The sequence below is a fragment of the Enhydra lutris genome, unplaced genomic scaffold (genome assembly GCF_002288905.1).
Source record: "Enhydra lutris kenyoni isolate GAN:26980312 unplaced genomic scaffold, ASM228890v2 scaffoldscaffold31, whole genome shotgun sequence".
Classification (NCBI taxonomy): Eukaryota; Metazoa; Chordata; class Mammalia; order Carnivora; family Mustelidae; genus Enhydra; species Enhydra lutris.
In genome coordinates, this window is record NW_019154115.1 from 9,622,407 (window position 1) to 9,641,011 (window position 18,605).

Genomic DNA, 18,605 nt, shown 5'->3' on the forward strand with positions numbered 1-18,605 from the left:
TACTCGGGCCCTCTGCTCAGCGGGGAGCCTGCTTCCTCCTTTCTCTCTCTGCCTGCTTCTCTGCCTACTTGTGATCTCTCTCTGTCAAATAAATAAATAAAATCTTTAAAAAAAAATCAGTGATACTGCTATCATCAATATATATATTTATATCTTATACACACACACACACACACACACACGCACACACAGAGTCTCTGAGATGCCAGGCTGTATTCTCACTAGAGAATACAGAATATCTAGCTTGAACAAATTAATAGATTCAGTAAGGGCTCCAATAAAATGGTAACTGCTATAGCACTGTATGAAGCAGGTTTCTTAACAGCAACACTACTGACATCTGGAGCTGGATAGTTCTTCATTGTGGGGAACTGCCCATGCTTTGTGGGAAGGTAAGTAGCACACTTGGTCTGCATCCTGTAATAGATGCATGCAATAAACTGCAATTGCGACAACCAAAAATGTCTCCAGGCACTGCTAAATATCCCCTGGGGGGCAAGACCCCCTTCAGTTGTCAACCAATACTCTCAAGAAACCCGTGTCAACCTTGGTTTCGTGGTAAAACACTTGGTGAGCTTTTAAAACTCCTTATGTCCAGCTGCACCCCACAAAAATTAAATCAGAGTATCTGGAGGGAGGGGGTAGGAAACAGACTTGTTCTGAAAGCTCCCCAGGTAATTCCAATTCTTAGTTGAAGTTGAGATCAACTACATTAAAGTGACAATTTTATCTATAGAATACTTTCTCCTTTGCAGGGTAACTACGAACTCTGACAGAGTACTGGTGCATTAGTCTTGAGCAGACTCCATGCTGAGTGTGGAGTCCATGCAGGGCTCAATCTCTCAACTCTCAGATCATGACCTGAGCTGAGACCAAGAGTCAGATACTTAACTGACTGAGCTGCTCAGGCACCCCATCCTAACACATTTTTTAACCAAGTATACAGAAATTCAATAGCATTGCTGCTTATGGTCAAGAAGAAGGGGGGTGCTGTGGGGGGTAAGGGAGGGGTGCAGGAGGTAGAGTAAATTAGGAAAATGTTTCCAAAGATATGCTGGGATGTTGTTTCTTGATAATAATTTCTTTCCATCAGTTGTGAGAGAAATGCATACAAACATGCAACTAATAAAGTTAATTTAAGGTTCTTCTGCATACATTTATAATGTTTTTACTACATTATCTCATCAAATTCATGGGCTTGAATTATTAAAGAACTTAATGATCTCAGCCTATAAAAGTTTAGTGAAGACAGAATGCGGTGAGCTACAGAATAAACAGGGCCCAAGTCTGTTAAAAGAATTGTCTCACAGATCTAGAAGTTACTCTGCCTTAGGCTGTCAGGATATTCATTTAAACTGTTTAAGTTGTCTACAAGGTGCTAGGTTACTATGGGGAGTTAAAACCAGTCTGGAAGACAAGTCTGAAAGACAAGAAAACTTGAGATAGTTACATAATCACATGCTGTGTTGTACTTCCAAATGCCAAAATAAAGAAGGATTCTGTCTAAATATGATGGACAGATCATATGCTTAAAAAAAAAAAAAAAGACAAAAAGAAAGGAAAGTTAGTGTAAGGAGAAAATACCCCCCCCTCCCCAATTCCTCAAGGTACGGAGTAACAGCAGCCAGAAATAAATTCCTCAGGCAGGATAACAATACTTTGGAGAAATTTTAAAGGAGTGGATATGTCAGAGACAGCAAAGGTGAAGTGGAAATCTAAAGCCAGTTTGGGTGGTAGTGGGGAGAGGAAAAGGGAATACATTGAGTGTGCAGATGTGTTTAAAGTCTACCAAAAAAAGAGTCCATTTTCCCCTTCCCAAGGGGGCCCAGGGTCCAGAACTGCTACCAGCAGCCAGTGTGTGCTTCCCAAACAGAACTCTAGAGGGATCTTTCTGAAGAACTGAATGATCCCTGGAGAACATACAGACATCTAGAAATCTCTCAATATAAAGCTTGCTCACCTAAAAGTCAAGCCCGACGGCAGATAAGGCTATATATGGAACTTAACCTGCCATTTAAAAATATGAACAGATAACAAAGAACCCACCAGACACACTGAAGAAAATCTCCAACACGAAAATTAAAAAAAAAAGAACCCAAACTTACAATAACAACAACAACAACAACAACAAAAACCCACAGAAGACGCAGAGATAATACAGGAAAGATAAAAAAATTCACATCTCTATGTACCAAGTAACTTTTATCCAAATTAAAAATGCACAAATCCTTAGTAATTTCACATATTCAAATTTCTCACTGATATACCATGTTTATTCATAACAGCATTGTTAGTATTACCAAAAGGCTAGAAACAACCTAGATGTTCATCAATTGTGGTCTACACACATAATTCATAGGACAGAATAAGATGCAGCCATTCATGATTAATAATTATGATTATGTAATTATAATTATTTAGGTATAATTCATGCTCTGTTATGGAAAGATCTCAGGATCTGTTGTTGGGTAAGTGCAAAGCACAAGACCAGGTAAATAGTATGCCATCGTTTTTGTAAAAAAATGGGAAACAAAAGTATCTAATAGTACTTACTTGTATACTATTATAAAATATTGCTGGAATGATACAAAAGAAACTAATTAGAATTGTTGCCTATGGGGACAGAAAATGGGTGGCTGAAAGGCAAAGGTGAAATGCAATTTCTTCCTTATATATCTTTATACATTTTGACTTATAATCACATGAATATAGTAATTACTCAGAAATTAAATTAAAATGGATAAAACTATAGAGGCGTATGGGTGGCTCAGTCAGGTGAGCATCTGACTCTTAATTTCAGCTCAGGTCATGATCTCAGGGTCATCACACTGAGCCTGGAGATGGGCTCCAAGCTGGGGGTGGAGCTGGCTTAAGATTCTCTTTCTTCCTCTGCACCCCTCCCCCAACCACTGTGAGCACAAACACGCTCTCTCTCTCTCTCAAAAAAAGATAAAACTATAGCTTTTGATCCAACAATTTCCCTTCTAAGCAGTCCATACTTCAGTGTTACTTTTATACAAGTACAACAATATATAATTCAAGGTTGCGGAGTACAGTATTATTTCAATCACAGAAAATGTTTGTAAATAAAGAGCCTGAAAAACACACATCATGGAATATTTATGAAATACTGTGCAGCAGTTAAAAAAAAAAAAAAAAGAGGGGCCCCTGGGTGGCTCAGTGGGTTAAGCCTCTGCCTTCGGCTCAGGTCATGATCCCAGAGTCCTGGGATAGAGCCCCACATCCGGCTCTCTGCTCAGCAGGGAGCCTGCTTCTCTCTCTTTCTCTCTGCCTGCCTCTCTGCCTACTTGTGATCTCTGTCTTTGTCAAATAAATAAATAAAATCTTTAAAAAAAAAAAAAAGAGGAAAAGAAAGAAAGAAATAACTCTCTCTCTATATGGACAAAAAAAGCTACCTAGGACATATTGCTGTAGTGATGAAAGTCAGACCTATATATAGGGTATAGTTTAATTTGAGTTAAAAAAATAAAATTTAGGAATAACTGACATTACGTCTACATATTGAAATATAGAAAGATGGGGCACCTAAATGGCTCCATCACATCAGACTCTTCGTTTCAGCTCAGGTCATGTATGGGATCAAGACCCACAAGGGGCTCTGTGCTTGGAGGGAGTTTTCTTGAGGATTTTTTTCCCTCTGCTCTTCTCCCCACTCACAAGCATATGCATGCACACTCTCTGAGTAAATACAGAAAAATAAAGCTATTGGGAATGTTATAATCTCAGGAGGATGTGGGATGAAGAAGAGTAAAGAATGATTTTTATTTGATGGCTATACTTTTAGACTTGCAGTTTGTTATAATGAGCATAAATTTGTATATGATTATAGAATAACAAATTAATTAATTTGAGTATCTTATACAAGGTGTTACTATCCAGGACATAAAAAGAACTCCTACATTAAAGAACTCAATGACATTAAAAACAACCTAATTAAAAAAAAAATGGGCAATGGGCTTGAATAAATCTCTCCAAGTACGTACAAATGGCCAACAAGCACAAAACATACTCAATACAACCTCACACCCATCAAAGGGTCACTCTAAAAAACCTAGAAAATAACAAGTGTTGACAAGGATGTGAAGAATCTTGTGCACTGCTGGTAAGGATATAAAATGGTGTAGCCATTATGAAAAACAGTATGGTAACTCCTCAAAAAATTAAAAACAGAATTACCACATGATCCATCAGTTACATTTCTGGGCATAAACCCCAAATAACTGAAAGAATATCGTGAAAATATATTTGCACATCCACGTGCATAGCAGCATTATTCACAATAGCCAAAAGGAAGCAACTCAAGTACCCATGAATGGAAGAATGGATAAACAGAATGTGGCATATACACACAATGGAATATTCTGACACATGTTATAATGAATGAACCTTGAGAACATTGTGCAGAGAGAAATAAGCAAGACATAGAAGGGCAAATACTGCATGATTCCCCTTAGATAAGTGATTCCTAAAGTAGTCAAATTCATGAGATAGATAGCATGGTGGTTTCCTAGGGCAGAGGGAAATGAGAACGGGTAGAGTTTCAGTTCTATGCAAAGAAAAGAGTTCTGTCGACGAGTGGGGGTGTGGTAACACAACAATAGGAATGCACCTAACACTACTGAACTAACTACACACTTAAAAATGGTTAAGATGGCAAGTTTTATGCATTTTACCACAAATTTAAAAAAGTAACAGAAAACATTGTGGTTTTATTATAAGCAAGGCTTAGTGTGAGGTTTAAAAAGTAACTTGCCTATTTGGGAAGAGGAAACAAACATTATATTTAAATGGCAATTTAAATTGCAAAACAGCAGAATATGACAGAATGATTAATTTTAAATAAGTATCAAAAATCAATGATTTTCAATCTTTTTCTCCCTTCTTTCCTTAATGCACCTGAATTTTAAGTCACTTATTTTTCCTGTCAGCCACAGTAGCTCATTTTACTTTTTTTAGATTAGCACCTTCACAGTAGCTTATTTTATTTTATATTAGCATCTCCACAGTAGCTCATTTTAGATGGCAACAAATAAAACCAGGCTAAGGCTTATAGGTGGTAGAGTAGGGATTCAAAAGGAGCCTGGGTTCCCTGCTAGTATCACAGAGCTGCTAAAAGGAAAACTGAATTCTTTCTTCTTAAAACTACTGTTCAGGGCCTCCTGGATGGCTCAGTCATTAAGCATCTGCCTTCGGCTCAGGTCAAGATCCCAGGGTTCTGGAATCGAGCCCCAGCTCCCTAATCAGTGGGAAGCCTGCTTCTCCCTCTCCTATTCCCCCTGCTTGTATTCACTCTCTTTCTCTGTGTCAAATAAAGAAATAAAATCTTAAAAAAAAAAAAAAAAAGAAAGAAAGAAAGAAGGAAACTACTGTTCATTGAATGTTCTGTTATATACAAATGAATTTAATCCTTACTGAGTAAGACTAAAAAAGAAAAAAAAATTGTTTACTCCCCCCCTCCCCCCACTTCCACTTCTTCGTTCTCCATCCCTTAGAAAACCTATCTGTACTCACACCTATAAACCTTTTAGAGCATTGCAATCAGGCTTCATTCCTCAGTACAGTATGTAGACTGCTCTGGCAACAGATCCCAGCAGCCTATTAACTCACATATAACATGGATCTTTTTCTTGTCTTCCTTTTACTTTAGCTCTCTGAGGCACTGGAGACTGGAGTAAACTCCTTAAAATCTCTCTTATCTGATTATAACAGGCTTTCTTATTTGTGTTTTAAATTCTTACCCATTTTTGGAGAGCTCATGTTCTTCTGCCTAACCCCTAAATACCAGTTTTCTCCCTGTCCTTATCATTTCTTATTTTCTGAGATACTATTCTATTGTTTAAATTTTCAATAACTCTCCAAGACCTACACATGGAAATAAGTCTAATTTTCTTGGCCTGGTCTCTAATATTGTCTCTTGAACTCTGACTATAAGCTATCTGACTATTAATAATACACCTTCCACTTAGAATGCCTTTCTGAATCCCTAGTCTGCTTGGTAAACTTAGTTTTTACAATTTTACACAACACCTCTTGTGTGATGCTGGCCCTTACTCTCTCAGGTTGATTTGGAAACTCTGTGATCTTTTTATTTAGTGATCTGTTTCTCCTATTTGAGAGTAGGGACTATGTATACATGATTAATGCATATACATATTCATGTATACATGCACACATAAATTAATGCAAATAAATTTACTTTAAAATCATTTATTTTAATTTGTTGATTGCACTAAAGCACTACTAATTTCTTCAATGATCTCTTTGTCCTTGGGAGTGGCAATGCTTAAGTCTTAATTGCCTTAGTTTAAAGAAAAGTACTAAATATCTCCCAACTGCCATTAATCACGCTGGGGCAGATAAAAAAAAAGTTAAGGTAGTAAGAGTAGTGACAAACTGATAACTAAAGATTCAAAAATATATAATGACTGGGCTTATAGTCATATGTGGGTGGGGGTACTGGAAAAGACTCTGATTTTAAATTAGGAGACTTGTTTTGTATTTCCAGTTATGATTACAATGTATTTAGTGTGTTGAGTGTGATTTGGAAAAGTCAGTCAACCTTTCTACAACTGTGTCATATAAGAGAACCAGTTCCTTCCAATACAATATCACTTTTGTGGCTATATTCTGCCACTCCTCTATTATTTATACTTTTTTTCACTAAAGAGTTAAGAAGTTAAAGACAGTAACTGAGGAATCTGTGAAAGTACAATTGGTCAGAAACAGAGAATGTGAGGAAAAGCAATTGATTTAACTATCCCCTTGAAAGTCAAGTCACAGAAACACAGAGAAAAGAGAAACTGGGATAAAAACTTCTAAGAAATAGACCATACCAAGCAAGTGTGGAAAAAAAAAATCAAACCTGAAAAGTAATAATGTAAACATTAGACAAAGTACTTAGGATAACAACTCAGACACTGTTAGAATAAATTTCAACGGTAGAAATCTTAAACCAATTTTTATCTTAAGACATATTTAATATCCATATTTAACTGTCAAATATGAACAAAAAGTAATGTTGAAAAAATTTATCTCTTTTATGCTTTAGCTTATTTCTAGCCAGTTAAAAATCTTTAAAATATAATTGAGGCATGGCAAATGCTGCTCCAAAAATTTTAATTTTAAAAAGAGCATCTGGAAAAAGTTTCTAAAGGTCATACAGATTAGTGCAAAAAGAGCCAGCCTTGAAGTAACAAAACCTGGGTTCAAATCTGCCTAGTTATTTCATTTCTTTGAGTCACCCGTAAAGGGAGGGATGGATGGTATTTGTTTCCACTTATTTTATACAGATGCTCTAACATTAAACAATATATTATACACTTAATAAATTTACAAATTATGCATACATGCTTTGATTTAACATAGATTTAAGATATATAATGATACACTTATGTATCATTTAACTTACGAAGTATTCACTATCTTAACACCATTTTTTAAAAAAAGATTTTATTTATTTGTCAGAGAGAGAGAGCACAAGCAGAGGGAGAGGCAGGCAGAAGGATAAGCAGGGTCTCTGCTGAGCAAGGAGCCTGATGCAGGGCTCGATTCCAGGACATGAGCTCAGCCCAAGGCAGATGCTTAACCAACTGAGCCACCCTGGTACCCCATCTTAACACTCTTAAAACAAGTATTTGTAGGATCTGCTTCTGTCTTCAAGGTTGTCCTAAAAGTTTCATTTACATTAGTTAACAGAACAGAAACCACAAACTTAGCTGGTAAGCAACAAAGTATCATACATGTAAAACTAATGTTTATACACAAAATGGCTATATAAAAAAATTAAGACAATCATATTCCTTAAAATATTAGAGTTTTTTAAAAGGGATTTAGAGAGAACATTTGTGTAACAGAAAACACTGCAGCCAAAGTTGTGAAATTTACAAATCTGAGAGTTTGTGCTTCTACCCAGAACGAAAGCAAACAGATTTTCAGGAGTGCTAAAACAGGCCATATATTATTTAGTAAGAAATCCGTTTAAGATGAATGCTTATGCTCTTTCTGAGGCAACAGGAAAGAGCAGCAGCAGCTACTACTATCCCTGTTGCTAAGTGTTTCTAACGATACAGACTTTCTAGATTGGTTCATTCTATCAGCTTCTTCTATTGATCAGATTTCAAGACCAGAAACAACCTTAGATTTACAACTTTAGAAATGTAATATAAAACAGCTTACATAAAACACACAAATGGCTTAAAAAAAAAAAGATAGGCATATATATATATATGAATGACAGATACCCAGAATGGGTCAAAAATATTCATATCAAAGGAGAATTTAACACAAAATACACTTAATATGACACAGGATCATTTTTGTTGACAAAAGGCCAAAACTATAACAAAGATAAAAATCATGAACCTTTTCTTCTATCAAACAGCCCAGAAATCTATACAACAAAACCCATTAAAAATATTAAGAGAAACTGTGAGAAATGTCACTTTTGTAAGAGATTAACATACTACTCATCTTCAACTGATTAAACAGACAAAAAAAAAGGATTTCACAGAATTTGTAGGATTTGAAAAATACAAAAAAGTGGATTTAGCACATATCAATATACTTGAATACACCGTGATATAAAAAGAATGTCCAGAAGTACTTATAGAAACTGATAATTCGTTACGCTGAAAGTAGACCTCAACAAATATAAAAATTCAGAAATTGAATGACTTTCACTATTTGATCACAATATAATGAAGCCACAAATTAATCAAGTGCAAAACAAAAGAAAATGAAAGAACTCTCTTAAGCACATGAAAAGTTAAAAAAAAAAACCCACCAAACTTCTATTTTGGGTCAAAGGAGAAATTAGAGCTATAAAAATCACACTATTAGAACATAATGGTAATTTAACAAATCATATCCATACCTAAGGAGTACAGCCAAAACCATAATCAGAGGTGAACTCAGAGATACAAATGTTCATATCTTAAATATGAAAAGAATGAAAACAAAGAATTCCATTTAAAGAGTAAGAAAAAAATCCCAAGGAAATCAGGAGAAGGAAAAGAAAGTCACCTAGTAAGTAAGAAAAGGGACAAAAAATCCACCCAAAACCAAAACCAAAACACCCTGATATATCTTAACTTCATTTTTTTTCTGGAAAAAAACAAAACAAAACAAAAAACAAAACAAAACAAAACAAAAAAACAATAGAAATAAACTACAACTAAGTATAATTTGAAAAAAAAAAAGGGAAAATGCAAATGTTTAAAAACTAGAAACACAAAAATAGATATGAGATATAGAAGATAACTCAATTTAGTAGAGAATAATATATGTAATGCTATGCTGATACATTTGAAAATGTGACTGAATTCAAGGAAAAACAAATTACTAAATTTGATTAATGAAGTAAAAACCTAACCAGAAAAAACCCACAAAAAATTGTCAAAGAATTACCTCCAACAAAGGCTCCAGGCCTAGATGGTTTTATAGTTGAGTTCTTTAAAACTTTCAAGAACAAATAAGTCCCATGCTATATAAACTGTTCCAGAGCACAGAAATTTAGGGAAAGAGTTCCAATTCATTTACGAAGCTGGCCTAACCCTGATATCAAAACCTGACAAAGATAGCACAAAAAAAGAAAATTACAGACCAAAATATTCACTCATAAATATAGATGCAAAGATCCTAAATAATATACTTGAAAACAGAGATCAACAGCACACTAAAAGGTTACACATCTTGATATGAAGAGAACATTCATACTAGAACTAAAAGAAGGGTTTATATGTTAGGTAATATCTTTATATTTCACATCAATAGGTCAAAGAAAAAAGCACTTCATAATAATCTCAATAAATGCCCAAATGCATCTGATAAATTTCAATATCCATTTCTCACAAAATAGCAAATAAAGTCCTTATAAACTATAAATGATACATCCTTAACATCAAAGAACTGTAAGAGAAAATGATGCCTATCGTTGTTATTATTTAAAATCAGAAGGAAAACCCATTACATGTAATAAAGAGAATGAAGAAGACATACAGAATAAACTTTACTCGAGTCAAAAGTAACAACTGAAAAATTCAGTAAATATAAAATGTACAACATAAATAGAAGTCTACAGATATCCTATAAATCTAAACAAATCAACAGTAAAGCAACAGAAAAAATATTTTTAATATAAATAATAATATAAAAATTACCAAGGAATAAAACTTAATCAGAAAAACAAGTGGACTTAATTGAAGGGAAAAAACGGGAACTTCAATGAAGGGCACGAGAAAGATGTAAATTAAGAAACATACTTTTAGCTCTGAAATTAATATTTCTAATATAAGATTTCATATTTAATGTATTTTGAATCAAAATTCCTTTGAGGTTTCCTTTTTTAAAGTTAGAAAAGTGATCCCAAACTTGATATGAAAAACATTAACTGGTCTGAAAATAAAACCAAGGAAAATTTTTTAAAAAAGGGATAGGATAGTAAGAGGAGTCTGGTCCTACCAGTTTTTTAAATAGTTAATAGTTAAAATATTAAAAATGATATGGTACTGGAATAAGAACAGAAAATATCAAAGAAAAAAACCGAGGCCAAAAAGGGCTTTAGTAAGTTCAAAGTTATATTATAGATTAGTGTATTAAAGAGAAAAAAATCATTCAATAAATGAGGCTGGAATAATAAGTTAATAATACTCAGGAAAAAAATGAAATTAGTTGCCTTATCTAATGGTATTCACCAAAATAAATACCAGATGGACTAATGGATTATACATGAAAAGTGAAATAAGAGATATCTTTTAAAAAATCTAGGAAAAATAGATGGATATTCAGCTGCTAGTGGCATGGGGAAGTTCTAAGCATAACAGCAATGCTACAAGCTGTAAAGAAAGTGGCTAAATCAGACTACTTATAAAGAGATTAACTAAAACAATAAACAGTAATCTTGAAAAGACATTTACATTTTAATAGTTAATATCTTTAATATATAAAAGTCAATAAACCAGCAATCTCAATTTTGATAACATACACTGAATTATATCATCAAGAATGTTCACTGCAGTGTTATTTGCCACAGTTCCCCCTTCAAGTATTGTGTAACCAGTGGGGCCAAATTTAGTTAAACAATAATAAGAACATATACACAAGAAGAAGGCATTAGAAAAAAATAAAAAGAAAAAAACCAAAGTGGTTATTTTTAGATAGTAAGATTTACTTACTTTTTTTTAAATACATTTTTTTAAATACATTTGTAACTCTTTCCCAAAACTGTAATGATGAACACATACTACTTTCGTAATTCAAAAATAATATAAACACATTAATTATCATTTTCATAAACACGAGATTATCAGAATTCAAGTTTCAACAAATATAAAAGTTCAGGATCATTTGTAAATTAAGCTGTTTTTGCATGCTGAAAGCCCCTTAAAGCTTTCTGTTCCTATTAGTACTTAATTTAGCATGAAAATAGAGTTAAAAGAAGTCAGTCAGTGCTATCTTAGATTATACCTTCATTTTTTCTCTCAAAGGGATTTTGATTTTAATGACTGTAAAAGGGATTAATTTCACAAAAAAAATACATCTGAACATCATTGCAATAAATTATACAAGGGTCTATATACAATAGAATCGTTTAAAATAAAGGTATATTTAATAACATTTTTTTCAGTAAGTATTTAAAATAGAATCAATTTAAGACTGGTCATTCTATGTTAAGTTTTTTTGCAGGAAACCTCATTAAGGTACTCCAAATAGGAAGATGATTAATTAGTCTAAAAGGCCATTAGGAAAAGACAAAATTTCTCTAAAAATATTTTCAGAGAAAAATGTTATTTTTTGTCTAACTGAAGTCTCTTCTGTGATTTAAAACTCTTGTACTTAAAAAAAAAAATGTAGTTATACTACATTTTGCTTTCTTTGGACAATACAACTTAAAATAATTTTTAAAACTTTTAACTAGTTATTTCCTGATATGTTGATCTACTTCTTGCCTGTTTATAGTCCTCCTACATTTTTCATCTCTCAAGTTTTTTAAACCCACATGGCAAATTATGGTTTAGGCAATGGATAATCAAATGAAAGAATGATTTGAATCTGGAGCTCCCACGGGCTATGAGGATGTGGCCCCACAAATATACTTTCTTCTCAGCCCATGTCATGCTAATACATCTTACTGTGCTATGTCTCTTATCCCAGTTGTATTATTTATAGTATGTATACTAAGTCTATGTATACTAATTCGTATTTTGAGCAGCTTATTTATTCAGTACAAGGAGAAGTCATAGCCAACTTTATTTCTAAATACTTGACCAACCTTTTCTACCCACGCAGTATGTTATCACTCAAATTTAACAAGTCTGCCTTCTCACCCATTATGAAACACTCACGGAACCTGAGTTCTAGCCATATATTGGCCCCTAACTAGTTTTGTGACACTGGGAGAGTCACCTAACTTCCCTGGGTTTCAGTGTTTTCATCTATACAACAGGGACAAGAATACACTAAAAGACTTAAGTCTCAAAACACTGAAATTTTATTATCAATGTCAGGGATCAGAGTCCATTCTAATTGCTCTTAATATTAAATTAGTGTCTAGTACATGGAAACCCTGTAGGGAATACAACTGAAAATAAAGTATATTCTTAGTGAAATGGTTTTTGAACTAAAATACCCAGACTGAGGTATAGTACTTTATAGTATTCTAAAGAGGCATAAGCATTACCATGGTTCTTTCACATTCCATAAACAAAACAGGTATTTCTTTCCTAGTCACATTATTATAAAAAATTTCCCTTAACTACTACTTCCCCTTTCAACTCTAGTCAAGGTCCCTTCCTTTTATTTCTGCTGCTCTCCACTACCACTGCAACTTAATTACTCAAAATTGAAGTTCCCACTGCTTCCACACAATGATGAAATGCTTTATTTCTTTTTTGTTTAGGAAAAACCTGTAACTTTTCATAATGAAAAGAATTATGAGGGTTTATGGGAATCTCAGAAAATGATTTAATAGAAAAATAGAACAATTCTTTGTCAAAGGCAGGAAACCTTTAGGAACATAAGGACTGCTTTAATGGGCCAGAATCACAGTTCCACAAAGGTAGGGTACGGTCTCTAATGACAATGCAAAAAAGGGTTCTACCGTGGAAAGATGTCATTTCAAAAAAATATATGAATATTTCAAGTTCTCTGATTAATTCATTATGAAAATGTCATATATTATTTTATCCATTTTTGCCTTTTGAGAAACTAGCAAGGCATCTCTGGATAACTGGTTCCTCAGTATTTCCTACTTCAGACAACTTTTAGAATTTTAAAGCTCTAAGAAGCCTCATACTTCTTCAATTGCCTCACTTTATAGATAATGCATCTGACAAAAAGAATTGTTAAAACAACTGTCTAGGTCACAACTTTAATGACAGAATCTATTCTGTTGATACTCAGTCCAGAGTTTCTTCAACATATCACATGTTTACTGATATTAACACCCTTTTAATTAATATTTGCTTCTTTGTAGTTTTATGGGGTTATCTGTTTTAATTAGTTAGGTTTAGTGAAAAATTAATACTATAAATACAAACATATTTTTCATGAACGAGAGGAGCTGACTCTTATTCATTATATCTTCAGAACTTATACAGGGTCTGGCACGAGCAGGTATTCAACAGATTGTTATAAATTAAGAGAATGAACCTTATTATAGACTTGGGTCACACGCACTCTTAGCTTTAATTTTCTTAAAGAAAAAAAAATCTAAAGCTCTTCAGTTTAACGTTGTTCCCTTGATCATTTCAGACATTTGTCTCTCGATTTTCTCTAGCTCCATTATGTTCCTTAAGGTGAGGGAATCAATTTTGAATGAAGGTAGAGGTTTTCTTTCTAGATATCAAAATCTCAGTAAGTGTATGATCTTACAAGTGTATGATCTTAGCATGATCTTACACTGGTTAACAATAGCATTTATCTGACACTTTTCTTTCAAACTGTATAAATACAACACATGAACCCTTGCTGGTTTGACACTTAAATACTTTTAAAATGTTGGTTTTATTTACTCTGCCAGAACAAATTCTGTCAAAAATGTTAAACAAAACTAGACTTAGCAACTATTACATTGTCTTTATCCAGAAGGCCCATTAGTCTCTTTATTTTTGTTTCCTGTATTTAAATAAATTATCTGTACAGATGACATTATTTGAAAGTCTAATATGTATAAGCCACTGAACTCCCTCATTCATGAATAAGTATTTCACAATATTCTAGAAACTTAGCCTTTTTTTTTTTTTTTTTTTTTTGGTTGGTATAGAGAAGCATTAGAAAAGTTTTGGACATATGAAAAAGGCCTGTAGGAAGACTAAATAAAAAACATGTTTTAGTTTTCCCTTACACATTGACTTATTTATTGCCTTCCACTATTCTTCTAACTCCAGACACACCCTTCCTTTCATCCTTAAGAACTCTATAGGATCCCTTTCATTCATCAATCCTATATCATCATCATTCTACCCTCAAACATCCCTCCTATCATCCAAAGAGAAATCCTTTTATTCAGTAATCTGTCCTTGATGATATATGCTACCAGAGAAGCTCAGAGATGGAAAGAACCTTAGAAATCTCTAAGTCAAAATCCCACATACCACTGTGATATTCACTAATGATAAAACAAATTATTATGGCCAAATACAGTACTTAAATGGTTTAACACATCAGCATGCCTAATGTATGCACATGATACTTACTTGTACTCATCATAGACTTCTTGTTTGGGCAATGAAGTCTCAGGATGTTCTTCTAGCGTATTTCGAATCCAGGAAAAGGCATGCATTTGCTGTGCCCGACTAGATGACACGGCATTCTGATCACTGATTATAAAACAAAAACATGTTTTAGCTGAACCAGACAGCAATTGATTGATAATTTTTGAGCCAGGCCTATAAGTTCCATTAAAGAATTATGTGTAAACACACTATAAATGACCAAACCAAACTCAAACCATACAGTGGATGCCCAGTTATCTATATGCAAATTGCCCACCTGTGGTTGTGAGCCGTTTTCTACAGCTAGTGATGGACTGAAGTTATTGCCCTGCTCCATCCCTCCCGATGGTCTCTATAGAGGCACAGGTGATGGAGCAGTGAATTCGTTTTGGTGAAAATTACCTCGAAGTAGATATTTGTTCACTTACCTGTTCATTTGCCTAAATTTGCCAAATCATCAAAGTTTTAAAGTAAGCTATAGAAAAAATACTTTCTATTTGCTTAGTATTTTCAAGTAACTACCCTTGAGCCCTCCAAGCTCCAGCATGCAATTCACACCAGACAGGTTTTGAGAGGACAAACTTCCTCCTACAGTCAGTCCTTCCTACAACTTCCTGCAACAGACCTTCCCCAGACCAATACTTCTACTAAACATCCTAAGTTTTTACTATATAGCAGAGTCATTTATAAACTAAATCCATAAAATGTACACCCAAGATAACATAAGGGAAGATCCTCTATTGATTCTGACATTCATCCCAGCTAACTAGAATAATAACTTATTTAATTCCAAAGATAGTGAGCAAGTTTCTAGGACAAAAAAATGATCAAAATGGTTATAAAATTTGGTTTGAGGGAGAAGGGGTAAAAGCAACAGAATTTTCATGCCATTTCTTTTTATACACAATTTTAAAGTAACAGAATTTTAAGTATAACTTACATGAATGAAATGAACTTTGAGAAACTTAGAAGAATAATGAAACTTTTAATAGCATGCATGAGCTAACATCTCTATTTTCTACATGAAATTATTAAATATTTTTAGTAATGAAAATACAGTAATATTCTCAAACACACTTAAAGTATCTTATATTTACAATAAATTCATGTTCCATATATGCAATTTAACTTTTTCTTTTTGATAATCTGTCAACTGTTCACCTAGCAGTACTAAAAAACAAAAACAAAAACAAAACTCCTGTAGCTTCATTGCTTATAATATGCATGATTTATTTTTTGCTTTTCTGTCCAATTTTTACATTCCTTCACACTGCATAAATACATTGATCTGTTTAAAAAACAACCCAAATTACATTTCATAGCATTTACCCAGATGTAAAAATGAATCAGCAAAAACTGTAAGTAAACACTTAACCAAATATGATCAAAGACTAAAAGATCTACTATTTTGCCATTCTGTTTTCTGATGATTTTAGGAATAGCACACAACAATAACAACCATGACACACACCCCACACACCATAGGGATGTCCTATTAACACTGTAATTAAGGCAAAAGCAAGAAGAGATATACCTTTTCTCTCCATTGCTGAGACCAGAAGGCAGCTGAAGGTAGAGGTAGAGTTTCTCTAGGTCTGTAAAATTCTCAACTTCTTTCTAATTACAAAAGATGAAAAGGAAAACATTTTAAAACTTTGTTTATCCCTCAACAAAATTTACTAACACCCATGTACTGTTGGTAGGAATGTAAATTGGTGCAGCAATTGTGGAATACACTGTGGAGGTTTCTCTAAAAACAGAAATACCATATGACCTAGTAATTCCATTGAGTATTTACCCAAAGAAAATGAAAGCATAAATTCAAAAAGATATATGCATCCCTATGATTACTGCAGCATTATTTACAATAGCCGAGAAATGGAAGCGACCTACGTGTCCAGTGATAGATGAACAGATAAAAAAGATGTGGTATAGATATACAATGGACTATTACTCAGCTGTAAAAAATAATGAGATTTTGCTATTTGCAACAACATGGATGGACTTAGAGGGTATTATGCTAAGTGAAATAAGTCAGAGAAAGACAAATACCATGTGATCTCACTCCTATGTGGAATCTAAAAAATGAAATAAACAAAAAAGAGTAGGAACAGACCTGTAAGTACAGAGAACAAACTGGTGGCTGCTAGAAGGGAGGGGAGAGGCAAATGGGTGAAAGGGAGCAGTAGATACAGGCTTCCAGTAATGGAATGAGTAAGTCATAAGGATGAAAGGTACAGCATAAAGAATATAGTCAATGGTATTATGATAGCATTGTACGGCGACAAACGGTAGCTACACTTGTCAGTTGCTGAATCACTGTCATACACTTGAAACTAATGAAACATTGTGTGTCAACTATACTTCAATAAAAAATAATAATTAAAAAATAATGACTGTATAAATTTAAACCAGATGGAATGAATCACCTGCCAAAGAAAAAAATTAGGCTTTTTTCTCATCAATAAAGTAATAGTTAAGTTGCTTGATAAATTTATTGCACATAAAAAGTTACTAAGAGAAAATGGTAATTTCCTTCTTTTTTTTTTAAAGATTTTATTTATTTATTTGACAGAGATCACAAGTAGGCAGAGAGGCAGGCAGAAAGAGAGGAAGGGAAGCAGGCTCCCTGCTTGGCAGAAAGCCTGATGGAGGGCTCGATCTTAGGACCCTGGGATCGTGATCTGAGCCAAAGGCAGAGGCTTTAACCCACTGAGCCACCCAGGCACCCCTGGTACTTTCCTTTTAATTCTTATACTCTAGATACAAATAAAATCAATGTTTAGACAAAAAATTTCTCAGTTTTAATCACATTTAAAGAAGGAGTACTGCACAGGATTACAGGAAAAGTTCTAGACTAGCAGTCAAAAGAACATTCATCAGTTAGTCTTAGCCTAACCATTTTACGACCAAGAAGCTTTGGTGCTCTGTCAAATTTTCCTTACAAACGCAAAATGGGTGAGATGACTTCTGTCATCCTTTTCTAATTCTCAGAAACCTAGAACACATGACTGATTATGCTACTGACACATGGAGATAGAACTGAGGTGTAAAAATCCTGCAGTAATACCAACAACCCTTTCCACACAATGCAGATGTCATTATTCACAGAGCTGCAGCAGGGGCTATTTGGAGGACCTATTTATAAGACTCTGTAGCTTTTCTGCAACTATATCCTTTTGTCTCTAAACCTATCCTTTAAAATAATTTCTGCTATACTGTGGACTGTATATAGCTTTCTTTCCCAGCTCTGTTTGCAACAAAGTAGCTTTAAGTGTGCCACAAACCCCTGTTACAATAAAAATATCACAGTGAAATTCTGGTAGCCTAATTCAAGTGAAACTCCACTGCAACTGAAAACGTGGACAAATTACTGGCATTCCTGATAACAGAATTTATCTTCACATAATAAAACACAGCTTAAACACAGATCCAATTTTAAAAAAGTTTAAAACAATGTAACTTAGCCTATTCTTACTCTCAACAGAATTCATCTATAAGACAATTTAATCCTAGAATTCATCCACAAAATGATTTAATCTATCAATTACATGTAAATAACTCCCAAATCTACTTTTTTTTTCCATTCCACTGTCTATAGGGTCTTCTTCCAATTAGCTCTCACTCCAATACCTAATAGATTTATCTGCTATATCCTGTATAACTCTCCTCTCAAAGAAAACAAAACAAAACAAAACAAAACAAAACAGATATTTTCTTTCCCAACTGTTCCTTAACACCTTCTTTTCTCCAGTTCCCTAGTGTGTTCAGTTTTAGAGTATGTTTAATTTTGTTCCTCATCATACACTCCACTTTATTTAGCTCTCTTAACTCTTTACCCCATATACTTCCAGGCTCTTTATTTTCCTTGTC

The 18,605-nt window shown here is 33.7% G+C and overlaps 1 protein-coding gene across 1 annotated transcript in view; it reads right to left on the minus strand.

Moving 5' to 3' along the window:
* The window catches only part of LOC111153200 (regulatory factor X7), a 145,855-nt gene that overhangs the window by 39,759 nt on the left and 87,491 nt on the right, over positions 1 to 18,605 (minus strand). The window contains exons 4-5 of the mRNA XM_022512072.1: positions 16,267 to 16,349; positions 14,715 to 14,837 (exon numbers count right to left, since the gene is read on the minus strand). Coding sequence (XP_022367780.1) covers positions 14,715 to 14,837; positions 16,267 to 16,349 — 206 coding nt within the window. The remainder of the gene's footprint in view (positions 1 to 14,714; positions 14,838 to 16,266; positions 16,350 to 18,605) is intronic.